Source organism: Pinus tabuliformis, chromosome 6, assembly GCF_031772625.1.
Source record: "Pinus tabuliformis cultivar Carrire ecotype Pingquan chromosome 6, CPIR1, whole genome shotgun sequence".
In the NCBI taxonomy this organism is placed as follows: domain Eukaryota; kingdom Viridiplantae; phylum Streptophyta; class Pinopsida; order Pinales; family Pinaceae; genus Pinus; species Pinus tabuliformis.
Window position 1 is genome coordinate 333,700,226 of NC_142292.1, and position 19,798 is coordinate 333,720,023.

General features: G+C 41.0%; 1 protein-coding gene across 3 annotated transcripts in view; it reads left to right on the top strand.

Moving 5' to 3' along the window:
- The window catches only part of LOC149258661 (phox (PX) domain-containing protein), a 279,551-nt gene that overhangs the window by 127,930 nt on the left and 131,823 nt on the right, over positions 1-19,798 (top strand). For 2 of the 3 annotated variants that reach the window (XM_089415650.1, XM_089415646.1), the window contains one exon: positions 1,574-1,653. In XM_089415650.1, coding sequence (XP_089271776.1) covers positions 1,574-1,653 — 80 coding nt within the window. Of the gene's footprint in view, positions 1-1,573; positions 1,671-19,798 lie in introns of all 3 variants that reach the window. The other variant, XM_089415651.1, reaches the window with a different exon arrangement.

Below are 19,798 nucleotides of genomic sequence, written 5' to 3' on the forward strand. Positions count from 1 at the left end.
CTCCATAAAAGTGCTACAAGTGCTTCATTAACCCGTGCAAGAAAATCTGATTGATAGACTGATTTATATCCCCTAAAAGAAAGTATTATTCCTTAGCTGAATTGAACTTCATAACAGCGGATTAGTTTTTCCTAAGAGAGTGTCCTTATTTGTTACATGTTTGCACATTGTTTGGCATGCATGTGCTTAATTATCACCGTCAAAAAGGCTGAGGATCCTTGCATGCTGATTAAGCAACCTACGCATGCCACCCCTAAGCTTGATGCTTGAAGCAAAGTTTAGCATAGCGATGAAGCTAACCCTTACCCACATGCATACAATACTCATGGTGAATATAGGGCAACCTGCATTCCACGAGAAGATTCTAGACTCTCATGGACGTTCAAATTATTCTTGGCATCACCTGCTTCATAGAAATCTATTACAAGGTACTGGGCAACTGATAAGATTGGGATGGCTGCCTTGGGGAATGAAACTTTTAATGTCATATATACTATTTAGCGTTATGGGCCTGGCTTATGAATCTGCGATTCTGCAGTGCAATATGTGGAATTGGAACACTTTTAAAAGCATAAACTAAGCTCTGTAAGGTGTTCAATCCAAAATTACTTTAAAAGTTGTATCCATTAGCTGACTCCTTGTCTACAGGGGTTAACTTATAGATTTCAAGCTGGCTTGTCAAGATTGATTTGTAAAACGGAGGATTCCATTGTCAATCACATTCATTTATTTTGTAAAACAACATATTATATTGTCTTATGGCTATAGAATGTGTAGTACAACTGTACAAGGTCTTTAAATTGTTTATTTTATTTGCAAATTCCAAATTTGATTGTTCTAGAATAAACTTTCGTTTAAGCCTGATAGAGTGTTAGGTCATAGAAAAGTCATGTCTTGTTGATGAAATACTGAAGGATACATAGACTTTCTGGGTGTGCCCCACATTTGTATTGATAAATATATAAAGGAATTGCACATTATCAAATCTGATCCAATTTTCTTTCCTTTTGGATGTTTCATGACTTAGCACATACGTCCAGCATTTTCTTTGGGTTGTAAACATATAAAGATTTATAGTATTTAATATTTATAGCATGATGGATCATGTGTTCCTTTTGATATGTATGTTCATTTCAAATGCAGCATTTCAGTGGCCACCTTCCTTGTGAAAAGTATGGATTCCCTTTAAATTTAGAGGTGATCCTTAGTGAAATGTCAAAATCATTTTGTGGATCAGTTGGGGACTTTTCTCATTGGGACATTCAATTTGTCAAACAATATCTATTATACATTTTAGAACTCTGTGAATTGAAGTGGAAAATATTCTGAATACTTTTTTTTTGGGGTAAACATGTGAGTTGGAGAATTTTGTTAAAGAGGTTGATATCTCCTTTGGAATTCAATGTAACTGAAACAACATAAAAATAAAATCTTTGCTGTTTGAGCACCCTGTTAATATTGAATGGTTTTCAACCATAGTGCATGGCAATTATCACAAGTATTTACAATATTTTTTTTTTGCACGTGTTGTCTCAATGTCAATTTTAACTTGATTTTGTGTTTCCTTCTGCAGTGGATACCACCAAATTTGAGTGTACCAATATTGAATCTGGTAGATGTCATTTTCCAACTACAGGATGGTGGGTGGATTAGGTGAGAGAACCTTACTGGTAAAAATTCTCGAAATTTTTTAGACTTTGTTGTGTGGTGACCGTGTGTACATTAGATTTTATTGTTGAACTTTAAACAAATTGACATGCACTTGCCCGTAAAGATATTCTTATTTTTCTCAAGTGATCATATACCATATGGTTTCCAGTGAAAGCTTTATCAACTGTGGTTGGCTTTAGTTTTCCAATATTTATATTTACAAGAGTATGCTGGAGGCTTGTTAGCACTAAATTTTACATCCTGTGAACTGATATAAACTTTAAAAATTAGCAGTAAAAATCAACGGACGTATAAGAAAATATTTCCAAGTGTGACCAACAAGTTTTCTTCTCTATTTGGGTTGGTGCATGCCAACCTCAGGGAGGTCTCCCTAGTCCTCGTATCTTCTGTTCTAACCTGTAAATCTGCAAGTAAATACTCAAAAAACAACGAGATAAAGGTTGTTTGATTAGCAAGTTGGCATCCAAAGAAATTTAGTTTAATACGTGAAATTAGTGCTTCGCAAATGAATGTTTTATATGGAAAAATAGTGCAAGAAGAAAGCATATCTAACTGGCTAATTGCCCAAACATTTAGTCAAACAACTCTTAATGATTTGCACAAGATAACATTGAATTAAACAAACCAGAGCGAGTGGATGAAATCTGAATTTTACTCCATGAGAGCCAAAAGGATGGCTGCACCAAGATGCTTGTCACAGAAGTTGAATACAATGATATCCAAACACAAGGTAATAAGAGCTACAATAGAGAGAGAAGAATAATGGAGAGAATAAAATATGGTTGCTTGCTCTTGCTCAAGACAATTCGAATTGGAAGGTTGGCCTTCCCCCTGTATTTATAATCAGTGTTGATAATATCGGTATCGGGAAAATATCGGCGAGGGTCCAGAAAATATCTTATCGGAAATATCGGCGAAAATATCGGCAAATATCGGCAAGCATAAAAAATGCATAATATATTAATTTTTTTTCAGATTTTTAAACATATAAAGCAATAACAACATGAAATAAACACATTGGCACATAAATATGAACAAAACACTGATATATATGATGTCAAGTACAAATGATATATCAAAGGCGATACCAAATCCTGCTGATCCCTGATAATTGTCCATTCAAGGACTCAAATGTGGAGAACCAATACAAAATAACATCACATATATAAAAGTATCTCATCATCATGAGTTACATATAGCATAACAAATAAAACTAGCAGCTATCTATCTACTGCCATCTCCCCCTTTTACGGGAAAACATGATGGGCTGTTTACTAGGCCTGCCCCTAGTAGTAGAAGGCCCTGACCTTGCCTGTGCACCTAATGTCAAATAATGAGTGCTAGGTATGGAGCTATGCTCTCCTATATCTATAGCAGATGGTGTTGATGCTGATGCTCCCGCAGTGTCCTCCTCCTCCTCCTCCTCCTGCTCCTCCTCTAAGTGCTGCTGCTCCTCTGACTCCAAGTCCGCCTTTTGCTGCCCTTGCTCTAATGGATCATCTGCCACTGGCTCTAACCATGAAGGTGACTCCTCCAATATGGGCTCCTCTGACTCCACCCTCCACGGAGACAATACATCAATATTGTCTAAGGAAATGGCATCTGGATCCATTGGTGATTCTATTTGCCTCACTTGAAGTCGGATGTTGTAATGCACATACACCAAATCGTTGAGGCGTGCGAACTCCAACCTGTAAGAGTGTCAAAAAAAGTAATGAGTCTTGACTCTTGACTCTTGACACTTGAAGGTCATAAATTAAAAATTAAAAATTACAATAAGTGTAATTGCTCAACTGAAGGCTTGAGTTCAAAGTTATACTTGTTGCACTTTTTGGCGTGTATTTTCTCAAATACACTCCAATTGCGCTCACACCCTGAAGAGCTACATGTTTGACTCAAGATTCGTATAGCCAATTTTTGCAAATTTGGTGCCCTTGCACCATAGCTTCGCCACCAAATATCTACAACAAAATAATGAAATAAAAAATTAAAAAACTTAAAAGTTAAAACATAATTAAATTTAAAATTCTAATTTCTAATGAGTGATGACTTGTCACTTACGTGGCATGAAGAGGGTCCTTTCCCTAATGGCATCATCAAAGCCAAATAGGCCAACACAATCCCGATAAGACTGTATCTCGCGATTGATTTTGCTACGAAGCTCAGGATTAGGTACCATCCTCTGAATACAGGAATGGAGCCCTTCCATCACCTCGCCATCAAAATCAAAGTTGCATTTGTATGAAAATGCGGGGTTGAGGAAGAGTGTTGCTGCATGAATGGGTCGATGAAGCATCCCTGTCCACTGACTATCGATCACATCCCATAACATCATCTGCCTATCAAGGCCAGCAGAACCCTTGTCTGCATAATAGGAACGAATGGCCTCCTTGGCCCTATCCATGCCCTCATACAAATAAGGCATTGCAGGCTTCTCTCCATCCACTAATATAAGAACCTTTACTATAGGTTCGCTAACTGCACATGCTTCTTCTACTCCACGCCAAAATGTCTCAGAGTACACCATTTTTGCAATGGCTTTCCCATCAGGTCTCCTGTTGTATCTACAATTACGCCAATCATTAGACACAAACATTTGCTTCAACTCGAACTGACATCAAAGCAAAGACTGAAGAGTAATAAAGGTTGTGGCAAAACGTGTGATGGCAGGACGCCGCAACTCCTTGTTTCTAGTGAACCTCCTCATAAGGCTAAGAACAAAAGCATGGTTATAAATAAACTTGGGGATGCTCCTAGCCATATCAACTGCCTCCTTGATGAAGGAGAGTTTCCCCATATCCTCAAGCAACAAATCAAGACAATGCGCTGCACATGGAGTCCAGAACAATGTGGGATACCTCTCCATAAGCATTCTGCCGACAGACACATAATTAGCTGCATTGTCTGTTATGACTTGCACCACATTCTGCACACCAATCTCCTGAATGAACCCATCTAACAACTCACATATCGTTGCTGCATCTTTGATATGTTCTGATGCATCCAACGATTTAATAAACATGGTACCTTTAGGACAATGTACCAAGAAATTTAGAAGGGTCCTACCCTTCCTATCTGTCCAACCATCAGACATCACTGTGCATCCAATGACTTCCCATGTCTTTTTCAACTCCGCCAATCTAGAGTTGATGTCATGTTTTTCTGCTTGAAGAATTGGCCCCCGCAACTCCTCATATGTGGCACTTTTGTACCCTGGGCCCACAACAGCAATAGCATCACACATTGGCTGCCAAAATGGATTGGTTTTTGTGATGCTGAGAGGTAAGTCGCTCCAAAAAATACACCTCACCATGACTCTATCTGCTTCTTGCTTCTCCTTTTTTTAACAAGCGATTTTATTCCAGGTTGTGCTCCAGTGCCTGTTCGTGGAACAAAAAATGATGACCTCGCACTCACACTAGCAGTAGCATGTGATGGTGTGCCAGTTGTGGAGCCCCTCCCACTAGGGCCACTAGGCCCACTACCCTCAACACCAAAATCAGGAGAAGATATCCCGAAAGATCTACCTGCACGTTCAGCTTTGTTTCTTTCCGCCTCTTCCTTCATTTTGTCCTTTTCTTCAATTGCCTCAAGAGCTTTTTGTATAAGCTCCGGACTAGAAACTGTACAAAATCCAACATCATGTCCATTGAGTCTAGCAAGATGGTATTTCAGTCGTGTAATCCCACCTGTCATCTTGGTCCCACACAATTTGCATGTAAGATATGCACGATTTGTCCCACCATCAGGGCTCCCATACTCCCAAAATGGGTCCAAGGCTTTTGGCATATTTGTATTTTGTAGTGGGCTAACTCAAAAGGAAACCTAGAGCACCAAAAAAAATTTGGAATTAGTAACTTAATAAGTAATACAAAATTACAAATAAGTTAATAACCACATCATTTTACAAAACAATTTTAACTTTTTTTGCTACATTATTTGCAAATTTGCAATGGGCATGAAAAATTTAAAAAAGAGCAGACTTAAAAGTTAAGAGGGCAGTGAGCTTGTATCATGCAATAATTGCCACTTTAACCAAAGATGCCAAGCAATGAAAGAGCCTAACAATGCAAAATTGCAAATGATATGCCAAGGAACTGAGGTGAATGCAAAATTGCAAATGATATGCCAAGGAAATGAGGAAATGAGGTGACTGTTACTTAATTAGTAATTAATTATTATACCACTGCTGTAGGTGCATTATTAGACCTCGGTATTCAACGGTTTCAACCTCCTAGAGGCTAGCAGTGACCTCTTTTGTATTTGTATTACCTTGACAGTGATATGAACCTGATGATGACTTGTCACTTGACAATGATACAGGCCTGATATAGATGTGACAAATCACAGTGAGCTTGACTCTCCTGACAACAATGATCCTCTAGGCTCTAAGTAACTCGATGATGATGTATGGCCATAACAATGGCATGGAGAGTTTCATAAGTTAATAGTTCCAATCTGATGTGAAATAGAAATGAATTTTCAATCTGTTTTAGTGAGATGAAGATCAGCCATTTACTTCAATTATTATTCAAGAATCAAAATGCACTTCAACAAGAAGGTAAAAAAAACTGTCATGTGAAGGAATTGTCTAACTGTTCTATTTTTTGGACCTATTTTGGTCATGATTTTACTGAAGGAATCTCTCTCCTACACAGTGCACACTATGGTGATAAATTTAAAACCCTTGCATTTTGAAATGGAAAACAAAAACCAAGCAAACTGATTGTAGGGAAGAATGAGATGTCTCACTGTTCTTGGCACTTGCAGCTTAGAGAAATCTTCGTTCTTGGTAGCAAATTGGCAATAATGGCTATGGATTCGTTCAAACCCTCCTTGGCAGCAACCACATTCCTTCTCCAACGCTCAGAAAAACAAAATGACATCAAAAAACCCAAAAATCGAATTTTATAGGCCGTGTGGAAAGAATTCGCTGTCACCGGGTGATATTTTACGTTGTCGCGCGATATTTTCCGAAATATCGGCGATATATCGGAAATCGCGCGATATTTTCAAACCCATAAAATATCGCGATATTTGGTCGGCGATATATCGGCTCGCCGAAAATATCGCGATATTTGCGAATATCGCCGATATCTCGGGGATATTATCAACACTGTTTATAATCATTTTCTGCTTCAATTTGTGCCAATAAGAAGGATAGTTCAAATTTTCCATTATTGGCCATCACTGCAGATGGTTGGAGTAATTGAATTCTGATTGGAGAAGAAAATCTACTTAAGTTGCTCTTGCTTGATTCAAATTGAAGTATCTTTGAGTTGGCATGTGAAAAAGTAATTCTGAGATTAATTTAGCAATTCTACTTGAATGGTTTTTCCTTAATATTGGCAAATATTTTTATGATAAAAACCTCCAAAGTCAATTTTAGCAATTTGACTTGGCTTATTTTTCTCCCTTAAACCGTTTTTAGAAATTTTGACTGAGCATAATTTTCTCTCTCATCTTCCTCAAATAATTTGACTTAACTAAATTTAAAGGGTTGAATTAGTTTCCTTTTTTGTAAAGGGAAAAAAGGGAGGAAAATAGGGAAAAAGGTGAGAGAAAAAGGAAGACAATTTAGGGGGACAAATTAGAGGAAATATGGGAGGGAAAATAGGATAAAAAATAGGAAATAATAAGGAGAGAATGTTAGTTTTTGTAGCATCAAATGTGTTATGGCCACAAAATTTGGTGGAGAGGCTAGAATACATGAGATCTCCAAAACCCAAAAATAGTTTCTGGAAATTCTACCTAGAAGTGTCTCAATTAGATTATTAACCGTTTTTTTAAATATTTCCCAAGTCTAAACTTAGGCAACATGGTTAATTAATCAATATTAATTGAGATAAGGCGAAAATAGTCTAGAAACTCACACAGATTGATCAAAAAATGATCATAGCCATCGATTATGTTTTAGTCTTGGCCATTGGTGCTCCCACAATGGATTATAAGAGGAGGTCGATGTGGTGATGGAGAGGACACTTCAACAGTTTGATTTCTTGGCAGATCAATTTCCAGAGTAGCAGTGAGTTGCCAGAGATAGATCTAGAGATCGAAGCAGTGAGAGAGGGGCAGAGATAGTGAGGCTGGAGGAGGCATTCTAGATCTAACGAGTGCATTTACAGAGAGATAGAAGAGCCACAGAGAGGCTAACGTTGGGGCAGCACAACAACTCTAGAGGCAAGATTGAGTTGCTGAGAGGGAGAGATGTCTTCAGTTCCTAAGGTTGGGAAGGAGTCCCAGAGTGTCCGATAAGCATCTTTCCCGTCCGCAGAAGGCAAAACAACTTCATCAGAGACCAGTCTGAGGCTAGATATTTAGCAGGTTACGCAGAGGTTGGTGTAGAGGGTTAGAGGGCCGAATTTCTGAAGGCAAGTTGTGCCAGGAGTTTGCCTGTGGGGTGAAGAAAATTCCTCACTAGATTTTTGCCAGTGTTTTTCTCTGTAGGATTGCCAAATTTCAGCATCCAGTTGTACTCAAAATTTCTCACTGCTGCATAATAATAAGACCCTCAGCTGCTACACCGATTTTCCGAAGTTGCGTTTTTCCATGGACTTTTGTCCAAAAAATAATTGTGTTATTTTCTCTGTGTGCTAGCATTTCTCAGCTTCCAGCATTTTAATTCTTTGTAGTTTTATTTGTGTAGATTGCAGTGTGATTTATTCAGTATATGTTGTAGCAAACAACAAATAAATTGTTAAATTAAATTAACAGTTAGAGGAATAATTTCCAGTTACTACAATATGATTCTGGTACTGGGATTTTCACATGGTACCAGAGCGCAGTAGATCAACCGGAGAGCTCAGAGGCGAAAAGAAGGAATTTCGCTGCTCAGTGTGGGTAGCAGGCCGAAATTCCCAAGGGCAATGTAGTGATTATGCTAGGAGGCCGAGTTACTTGTGGCGGTTCGATTTTTCTGAGTGGGGTAGAAAAATTTGATCCTACCAGATCGAGTGATTCTAGAGGCAGAGGGAGCAACTCAGATTTTTTGTTGAGCAAATCTCTAGCTGGACGCAATGGTTTTTGCAGCAGTTCGCTAGAGTAGAGCCAACATCGGGGTGGAAGAGAGAAGAGCACACATAGAGGGAAAATTTTCCTCAGGGAACTTCTAGTCTCAAGAAGTTTGATTTTCCTTGTAGATCGACAGTTGTTGTGAGCAGATCTTCTCTTTCCGGAAGGGAGTGCGAATTGCAGAGCAGTATTTGAGTAGAAGGAAAGAGGAAGTTTTCCACAGTTCGTTGAGATGGCCACTGCGAGGATTCGTGATCAGGACAGGTTGGATGGAGCTTCCAACTACATCATCTAGAAGGAAAGGATGTCCTTTCTTCTAGATGAATATGGCATGAAAGCATATATTGATGTAGTGGTGGCAGTTCCTCAGGATGCAGATCAGCTGAAAGAGTACAAGGAGATGGCGTGGGCGAAACGGTTCGTCCAGGATCATATAGTCTCGTAGATAACTGGCAAAGACACTGCCAAGTAGATGTGGGATGCTTTTGCCATGTTATATTAAGGTAGTTCCGAGCAACGAAAGATGTACCTCGAGGAGAAGCTGAGGCTCATCCAGATGCAAAAAGGGGAAGGCATAAACCCCTTCCTCACAAGGATTCAGAAGGTCCGAGACCAACTGTTAAGTGTTGGGGCAGTGCCTCAACCCACGGTGCTAGTGCGATTGACACTCAACAATGTCTCAGAGGATTGGCAAGTCTTTGTCCAAAGCATATTGGGTAGAGATAAGCTATCATAGTGGGACAAGATGTGAGACGATTTGCAACAGGAGGAGTTGACACGAGCTCTATTAAAGAGCTCCATGAGTGGCAACAACAACATGATCAGCACGATCGAAGGTGGTGAAGGAGGACGAGAATGTGGCCTTCGCATCAAAAGGTCCCAATTAGGGACATGGGGGGCAGAGGAAGAAGAAGGACCTGACAAAGGTCAAATGCTTCAGGCGTGGTGAGCTTGGTCACTAGAGTATCCAGTGTCCTCTCAGGAAGAAGGACAAGGAAGAGAAGCAGGACCAACAGGCAGCTTCTGCAGATATTGATAGGCTTTCCTCCAGGCTATAGGAAGACTTCGCTATGTTTTCCGTTATACCTCCAGGAGTGAGGTGGGGTGACTTGGTGCTGTAGTCCCAGAGTGCTACAGATGAGCAGGATCCTTGAGGAGTCCACCTCATGGATCATTACCTGGCTATGATGGCCCGCAGTATTCAGTAGTAGGATGGATCAATGACAATTGATGCAATCAGATGCCAGAATGAAAATGGAAAATACTAGTAGTAGTTAGATGTTGGGGAGCGCAATGTAGAGTTGGCAACAGTGTAGTTGGCACAATGCAGAGTCAGCAGCAATGCAGAGTCTTCAATGGACAATGCGGAGGCTAGTAGTAGTCAGAGTCTCAAGTGACAAATGCATTACATTGATCACAGTTGATTTAGTGTTTTGGATGCTTTTCAATTGCAAATGTTGTAGTTGCAGCAACAACATGTTGAATTTCCACGATCTTGGGTCTAGGATAGAATCTTAGAGTCGCTGACACTACCAAACCAAGAATTTCAACAGAACTACTATGCACAACGGAAAATATAAAGCAATAAATCACACATGCACAAGTGTAGGGAACTTTTTACAAAATATTGTATAAATAGGTACAACCCAATCTGAATAATACAACAGTCTATGGAATACAAGATACAATGACAATCTCGTTGCAGGCACTATGGCGTATCTTGTCCTGCCGGTCCTTCACTCCTATTCTGTTCTTTATCCATCAAAGGACAACACATAGAGTCTCCAGGAGGGCTGCCACCTATCACTGCTGCAGGTCGCTTTTGCTACAATGAACACAGACTGATCCAATCTGCTCTTCTAGGCTGGCCAATACCCGAGCTCCAATTTGCCAATCTCGTAGCCCCTTTCGTCCATCAAAGAGATACACATTGGGCTTCAACATTCACCCAACCTTCAGCTGTTAGGCTCTCATTATGACTGCTTGTCAAGGGCTACTTTGGCCATCAACATGCTACCCTCCACTAGTCCAATGATGCCCAATACAATCACTGCAAGATCTGCCCCTAGTTGAGGTCTCCAACTGCCCAACTCAACCTCAACACATGGCTCCCACAGGCTGCAAATGTCCACGCAATAGGACTGATCCAACTAGAAAACAACTCAACACTATCTCATCAATATGTACATACCTTCATGGGTTGAACACTGCTGTAGTTCTGTGGTTTGGTTAGGGAACACTAGACTTCCACGTCAGCCCTTCCAAATCTGCCACGTAAGCACCTTTATAGTTGTAGTTGTCCTTCCTTGATGAGCTGCTCCTCTTTGCTAGTTGTAGGGCCACTTCTTAGCCCTCTGTTCACACTATTTCCCTGCTCCAAGAAGGTGAAACAAAACCCGGCCTGCTGTAGTAATTTGCTACATCAAACAAGGTCTGCCCACATCAAAACTTGCCCAGAATTATCACTAAACCTCGACCTTATTTCCTACACAAATTCAGACCCAAACAAAGAAGAATAACACCTCAAATCACGCTCAGATTTTCCTTTAGGCCTGCGTCCTTCCTCCTGTAGCAGCTCAGCCTAATCACAGGTGCAATCTTACCCAAACAAAACCCTTAACCTCCTTCGTCCTCCTTCTCTTGAGCTCAGCATAGTTTAGAGAGAAATCTATGAGTTGATGCACTTCTTGGATGCTCAAATGACTTCCATACACGTTATATTTATACCAAAAATAAGGGCTCCACGAATTTGGTGAAGAGACATGTCTCTTGGACCAATTTGAGTCAAGCCTACATGGCTTGACTGTCCAATAATTAATTGTCAACTTCAAAAATTCATATCTCATCAAGGGCATCTCGGAATTCGATGATTCTCGAAGCGTTGGATTCTCCTTTCCACCCTCTATCATCTCATCCCATCACAAGTCCAAAAATGCTACATGGTTTTGGCCCAAATCATGATGGGTGCAAAACCCAAACTTTGAGTTCCAAGCCCACAAGTGACTCTTGCGGTGCTCCACCCTCCAAACCTTGAGCCCTAGGGGTTGGAGTACCTCCCAAACTACCAAAAAATCAACACTCCCTCTTAGCAAGGGAGGTACTTCCAAGACTAGGAAGTAACTCATCATCATCATCACTACTCACAACACGCCCAACTTTTGATGCTCAAAACTGCAGCAATCTTTGTAGCGTAAACTATGCCCCTCTCGGAAGTGTCGCTATCATTGGAAGTATCGTGCTTCTTTTTTTCTCCCATATTGCTTTCCAATCCCTCCATGATTCCTTCTTGGCAGATGCGGAAGTTTTATCGCTTAAACTAGTAGGGGGGTCCTAGAGGGGCACTTGCTAGGTCAAGAGGAACAATGAAGCTAAAGCCCATTGTCACCACAGCTAAAGCTTCCTACTCTTTAGGGATTTTCACTGATTGGAGGAGACCTGAGATATAGAGAATCACTTATGAAGGATAGATCAACTAAGATGGGTGTTAAGTGATCTTGGGTACCCTTTCCTAGGGGAGGTTCAAGAATGGGACTTGCTTGCTTCTTAAGCAAGGTACATGGATTGCTAGGAGAAGGGGATGCAGATTTAAGGAGTGGGAATGGTAAAGGAGCTTCCAAAACCCTAAAATCCTTGTTGAACTTGGTTCCCCAAGTGGTTTTTAAAGAGTTGATTTTTCAAAGGTATGGGACCACACAGGACCAAGTGGACCCAAGTTAGGTCAAGGGAAAGGAGTTTAGCAACCAATGATATATTTGACCTAAACAAGGAGGAGAAGGGGACCAAAGAATTAATTTTCAGTTGAAGGTGCAAAATGATCCCTATGAGGAACTAGCCTAGGGAAACTTAGGGCAAAAACCAATCTTGAGGCTAGGGCTTGGGATATCTCACAACCCCACTGTTGGAATTTCCTCAAATTTGGAGGAGGCGCAAGAGACCTAGCAACGCAGTAGAGGCCAAGAGATCAAATTTTTCTTATGGGTGGTTTGTCGGGAAAATGATGCCCTAGGAGCCCTAATGTGGCTAGACCTATAATAAAGAGGAGAGGTGAAGAAAAATGTTTCTTTGAGTGATCACCTTATGGTAGACCAGTGCCTAATCCTTTGGGGAGATTGGAGTCAAGAAAAATATGAAGAGAGACTTCGTTTTTGTTGGAAATAAAGGTAAAGTGGGTGAATCAATATTTCTTTTCAATTGTTACTTTTACCGGTTAGATCATTTATATTTAGAACACAAAATGAACAATAAGAATAAATGCTTTTATTAATTTCTTTTTCACAATAAATCAAGTACAATGTATATAGGGCTTCAACCTTAGATGAAGACACCGATCTTCAATCTCCCAGGCTCCAACCTGTTGCCAAGCACCAACGTGGACTTTTGTGAGGCTCCGACCTCTAGGGCGTCGACCCTATCTTCTCAAGGCACCGACCTTGCGTTTAGAGGCTCCAACCCCTAGGGCACCAATCCTTATCTGGCACAGACTCTGATCTGGTTTCTTGAGGACTCCGATCCTCTAGGGCTCCAACCCTATCTTATCCAAGGCACTGACCTTGATTTTAGGATCACCAACTCCAAGGACACCAATCCTATGTTTCCCAAGCACCAACTTGGACTTTCCAAGGCACCAACCCTGTCAATTTTGAGGCACCAACCCCAAGGGCTCCAACCCTATAGCTTTACTTTTTCAAGGTATGTTTAGTTGTATTTCACGGCTCCCAAATTTTTCTTCAACGAGCCCTATCAATCTTCAGCTTCACTGCAACATCGTCAATGAAAACTTTGTCAATGAGAAGGTATCGCCATTGCACCTCATCATACCCAAACAAGTTCTTCAAGTCACCTCATGATGTCTCATGCATCATGGTCTTCAATGAGGCCTTCAATCAAATCTTCGAAAGATTGCTTCAACAAGGAGGCTTATACTAGCTCAACAAGAACTGCTCTTATCAAACTGTCTTCAAACCAGTGCTGCTCCAAGAAATGGCTCCAATATGTTACTCAGAAAGGAGCTCCAAATCCTTCACCATGTCCTGAAAGTTACCTTGAATGTATGGTTTCCAATGAAGCTTGACACACCCTGAAGCATATACCTTACTGCAGCAATCTAAACCTACTGTCCAAAAAGGAGATGGCAATCTGTCACACAGTCTGGAATCTTTTGCATGCATGCTTTCTGGGATTATGCCACCAAGAAATAGGAGTGTCATTGCTTCATAGTCTGAGTGTCCCTCTATTGTTCATCTAGTCCACAATTCCACAGTCCACTGTTCCTCCACTGGACCGTAATACCACAAAGGAATAGACTACATGTCTCCACAGTTATATCAAGAAGTCTAGGTACTCAGAGGTCTAAGTTTCCATTTAATGAACCTAGTCTGAGCCACTGTTTAAGGCACAGTCCTACAAATATCCGAGCCTCTCAAATGCTACAGGTCTGGGCTTAGTAGCACCACAGATTCAAAGGTACATAGCTTATAACAAAGGCTGAGGTACTGTTTAGAGGGTCCGAAGCTCCCACAGTCCTGCAACCCAATCAAACCAAGATTGCTGTTCTTGTTCTGGTCCGAAATCTGTAATTAATTTGTTATTTCAGGAATCCGAATTGTTCTGCCAATGTGCTTCCATCACAGAGCTGCTACAATGAATCTGCGATCTAAAGCCATGCCCAAAACAATTCTGATTTGCCTCCTTTTATCTCCCTCCTGTAATGTTCACGAGCTGTGAACAATTATCCTTTTTCTTGTTAGAATCATTGAAAATTCTGTGTAAGAAATGAGGTCCGAATCTTTATTTATAGTGGTTTTTGTCACTTGAATGAAAGGACATGTCTGAGGATGTAGGCCGACTTCAAAAATCAATTTCTCTTCAACCGCTAGGAGTTTGAGGGCAAGTAAGGGCTCGTTAGAAAGAGGAAACAAGATGGTGTAGGACTCATTGTGGAAAGATGCCTCCAAGGTGTCCAAAATAATTTTTCTCTGTGACTGCTCTTGAAATTTTTAGTGCAGAACAGCAAGGTCATTAGGGCTTCTCCATTGTTTGGGACAACAGGTTTTTTTGTGGCTTTGTCATAGGATCATAGTGTCATCATGTAGGAGTGTTGTCATCATGATAGTGTAGCATCACGCATCCAACAAAGTCATCATATATTAGCGCAGTGATATGTTATTAGCCATGATAGTGCAGTGATATGTTATTAGCCATATGTCATTAGATCATCACAAGGAGAGCTTCTACATCAAGAGTCACTTTGAGCATCAATAAGAAGGACTTCTTGATCAAGAGTAAGTGCATCATCATGGTTAGTGTCTTCATGGACATCTAGGACATTATGAACAATAGGCATCTAGGACAAGACTTCTTCTTAGTGGCTTGACGTCTTCATTCATGGTATCCTTGTCAAACAAGGTCTTGACATCATCATCTGGAACTAGACATCTCAAGAATATTGACATCTCGGTCAATGCCATATTGACATCAATTACAACCTAGATTAACAATCTCCCCCTTTGTCATTGATGGCAATATTCTGGTGCTTCCAACATTCTCTCCCCCTTTGACATCAATGGCAAATGGGGTGCCCAAGTACTCCCTTTGTCAAGCTGCTTCTCTTCTTCATGAATAGTAGACCTTCATGGGTATGTTACTCCCTTGTCATGGTGCTCTTCTTTCTGTCAATGTGGTACATGATAGATGTGCTTACATTCCTTCATGTGAGGAGCCAACTCCACCTGTCTATACAACCTCCTCTAGCTCATGAAAGATTACTTGCTTAGTGATCAAGTGGAAGAGATCTTCAATAATAGTTCATGGATGAATAAGGGATCATGTTCTTTAATGGAATTTCTCCCGAGAGACGATCTATCAAAGGATGATTGTCCATGTGGCTCATCAAGGATTTCATAGGGCCCATTCACGGTTAGCTTCTACAATAATGCTTAATCATCATAAGCTCCCCCTAACTATATGCATGATCTTCCTTTTGGCAGTCTCCCCATCAAATGCTTAGATTGTCGAAGATCAGGTCAACAATATGTGTTGTTCGTTGGAGAGTTCAAGGGACTTTCGGATTGTATTTGCTTCCTAATCCATACTTGTGTAACTTTCTTATTTGGCATAGTTCTAGCTTGAGTAGGTGCCCAAATCAAGTTACAATTACGTGCCATATGACCAATGTTATGACACTTGAAGCATTCTATGTTGTTCATGAATAAGGATTCATGAATTCTTGCGAAATTGCTTCTTAGAGATCAACGGGGATCATTATAAGCCCTATAATCTTTTGCCGTGTGTCCAAAGTTTGTACAAGAATAACAATAACCAAGAAATAAACTTTGGTACCTGTGAGATGGAGATTTCCTTGATGTACTTTTGAAGCCTTTCTGCCTTGGGATTCCTTGATAATATTCATTGCCTTTTGTATTCTTGACATTATTTGCAAGTCTTCTTGGAGCGGGATTTCTTCCATTGTTGTCTCTACTTTTCTCCTTGCTTTTGCTGGAACTGGGAGCATTATTATTTCCATCAGACTTCCTCATGTCCTTCTTGTTTGAAGTATGGTCACCGTTGCTTGAGGATTCACCTTCATAGCCAAGACCTGATTTATCAAATGGAGACCTTTGATGATTGAGCATGTCATCCAATGCTTGAGAGCTCTTCAAAATTTGTCCATTCCTTCAACCTTTTTCCTGTGGGAGACAATCTCTTCTTCCAAATTTTCACAGTCGTTATTTCTTTTAGCTAGTTGTTTTTCAATTTCTTGCTTGATACAAGTAGCTTCATTTGCTTCTATTTTAAGACAGATGATATCTGATTTGAGTTTGAAATTTTCTTCATTTTCCTTAGCTAGACTACTCTCCATTTCTTCCTTGGTCCTTGTAGCTTTACATGTTTCGGCCTTGAGAAGGTTGATGTCGGATTTTTGTTTGAAGATTTCTTCATCCTTGGCTTTTAGTTGGCATGTCATGGTGTTTGTTTCCTTTTCTGCTTCATCAATCTGTCCTTCTATGGTTGCCAATGCTTCCATTGTCTTCTCGGCTCCTTGTGCTAGCTTTCTTGCTTCTTCTAGTTGAGATTTAGGAGAGGAGACCTCTACCTTGTACTGACCAATCTCTTCTTCAAGTTTATTCAAGCTCTTATGCCTTTGTTTAAGGTGGCTTGACAAGGTATCTTCCCGTTTCTTTGCCTTATCCAATTGATTTGTCATGGATATGACTTCTTCATGATGCTTTCTCTTGTTTTGATGAAATTCTTCCTTAATCTTGGCAAGCTCCTCATCTTTTTCTTGTACTTGAAGCTTGACAAGGTCAACTTCCTTCTTTGTCTTGTCCCGGTCACCAACTTGCGCTTTCTTCTTAAGTTCCTCATTTTCCTTTTTCAAATTGTTAATCTCTTGCATGGTAGCCATAAGTTTAGTGAGGAGATCTTCTTCAAAATATTTTTCATTCTCTTCATCTTCTAGGTCTTCTTTAGCCTTGATGCTTATTTATATGCCTTTTGCCTTTTATTATTTTTCTTTAATTAACTGGTCGGGGCTCAAGGGGTAAGAGCATGATGTGTGAGATATAGCAGTGTATACTCACTTTAAGGTAGGGCATTTCATTGCCCACCAGGGGTTGGGAAAATCATGGGTTCCTAAATGATAAAGCGGGCTCATTTAGGGCCTGTAGGAATCAGGGTGATGGCCATGATGATGGGGCAGAGCTCATGTATTGGCTTTTGCACACGTGCTAAATGTGTTTGTTCCGGCCATCTTTTGCATTTGGTGGTACATTTTCTTGTTGGATGTGTCCAATTATGCTTTTACTTTTCTTTTCAGTTGCATCAACCTCCAGGGCATCATTCAAGGCTCGACCCAAGATGTGGGCAAGGGGAAGGTGAAGGCTAACCCTATGTGGACCCAGTCGAGGAATGTGGACCCAAGTGGGAGAAATGGCGAATGGGGTTATAATGAGTGAAAGGGGAGTAATATATATGCATGAGGGAGCAAGACCACACAACCAAAATAAGGGTTTCCCATGTAGTACCATCCCTAAAGCCCAAGGGTCAGTAAAAGAGATCCCATGGGACTAGGGTCCAAGGTTAACATCCAAAAGAGGTCTAGGGGACAAGAGGACTGACCTAGGCCACTTTTTTCGCCGAATCTCCCCATTAATCCATGCCCAGAAGTGTCCGTGATAAACAAACTACAATACTCAATTACCAAATGACAAGGCATACTTTTAGGTTCAGGAGGCCCACCTTCAAACATACGATCAAGGCAGATGGGTGAGGGACCACATGGCTGGCTCAGGTGGCGGAGAAATGGCATGACGAGCTAGTTGGTGGCTGTAAACGGCTGTTGGCTAAGGATCATCTTGTAGAATTTTTTTTCTCTTAGGGATATCACCCACAAAATGGTGGGTAACAAGAAGCACCCTTGCTCCCCACTGACCATGCACTCTTCTTGGGCTGCAAAGTCTCCCTCTGAATCTGCAAGCTTCCACTAGAACTCGACTCCCTTTGAGCCTCTGGAACTTGAACCTTTTATTCTGGAACCTGTACCTGCCCCTTTGAAGCATGCACCTGCACTTGCTTCTTTGGAACCTGCACTTGGTCCCCTTGCTTCTTCTTCCCATGATCCATAGGCTTGCCTGTCAGCATGTATAGACCATGCTCTCTAACTCCAAGCATAATACCTGCAGAGCTAGTGCCTCTGGGCTTGAGTCTTGCCTTCCCATCTTAAGACCTCAAACCCCTTCTTCTCGATCATCGAGATAGATATCACGCTATATCTAAGTCCTGGTACAAACAGTACATCCTAGATCCACATCACCCGTCCTATCTCCATCTTGAATGTCACAACTCCTTATGCTCCGATGTCCTTTTTTCTCTTGTCACCCAACACCATGTGCAACTTCAAGTCCCATTCAACTAGAGTCTCGAAAACCTCTTGTGACCCTGTCATAAGTTTCGACACACCATTGTCCACGTACCATCCATCCTCATCGATCGTACCTTGCGAAAAATGAGAGATCATAGCAAAGTCCTCCTCCTCCAACCTTTTGGTGAGAGCATGTATCTCAGCAGAAGTGGCAACACCGACGACTTGCTTCTCTTTCTTCTTCTCGTCATCTCCCGTCTTCATCTTCATCAGACATCTCGACAGAAAATGACCCATCTCGCAATAGTTGAAACACTTGGTTTACTCAAGTCCTTTTCCTGCTTACCTTTCATTCGTGCTGCAAGTGCCATGTCAACATCGAAAGCCCTCTTCTTCGGATGAAGATCCTCGTCTCACAACTCTTCTTGAATGAAGTTGTCCCACAGCCTATTCCATCTGGCAATGATCCCCTTGATGAAGGGATTCCATTCTTCGGTGAACCCTTTCAAGGCAATCCTCACCATGTCAGAATCTAAAATAGTCACACCGACGACAACAAGCTCATCTTTGACCTAAGACAATGTCGTCAGATACGAAGTCACTCCTTCACCCTGTATGATCTTGGTGGACTTCAACTTATCCTCCAATACGAGTACCTAGTTCTCGTTCTTATTCTGGAACAAATTCTGAAGGGCCATCCACATCTCATGTGCAGAGATCTTCCCAGACAAATGAGGTGTTAGGTTATCCTTCACACCATCAAGGATGATCAACCTCGCCCTCGTATCCAAATCCTCATACAGTTCCACCTCCTTTTGTCAGATCACCTTGGTTTGTGTGCCAAAATTTGCGGCCTGCCAAGGAGTAGCAACCACACCAAATCTGTAGTCCAAGAAGAGTCCACGCTGGTCAACGCTAGTCAAAGTGTCTTTCTGCAGCTCTGGTCAAACTCAGTCAACGCAACCCTAGCCAATAATCACTTCATCCTTCCACACGTGTGAGAGAGATGCTTCTCCTAGATGTGTACCCAATCAAATAAGGAGAGAGAAGAATGTGAGATGAGATGAGATGAATAATGCCACAAGGTTTTTTCTGTTTATATGAATTGTTGAGGACGTGTGCCACACATTTTATTGCTGGCCGACCTTGACAAATTGTCAAGTATATACAAATAAATTCATATCTCCATAAATACATGTCGGAATCAGATGATCTTTAGATCAATCCTACACCTCTCGATGAGAGGGATCTAAGAAA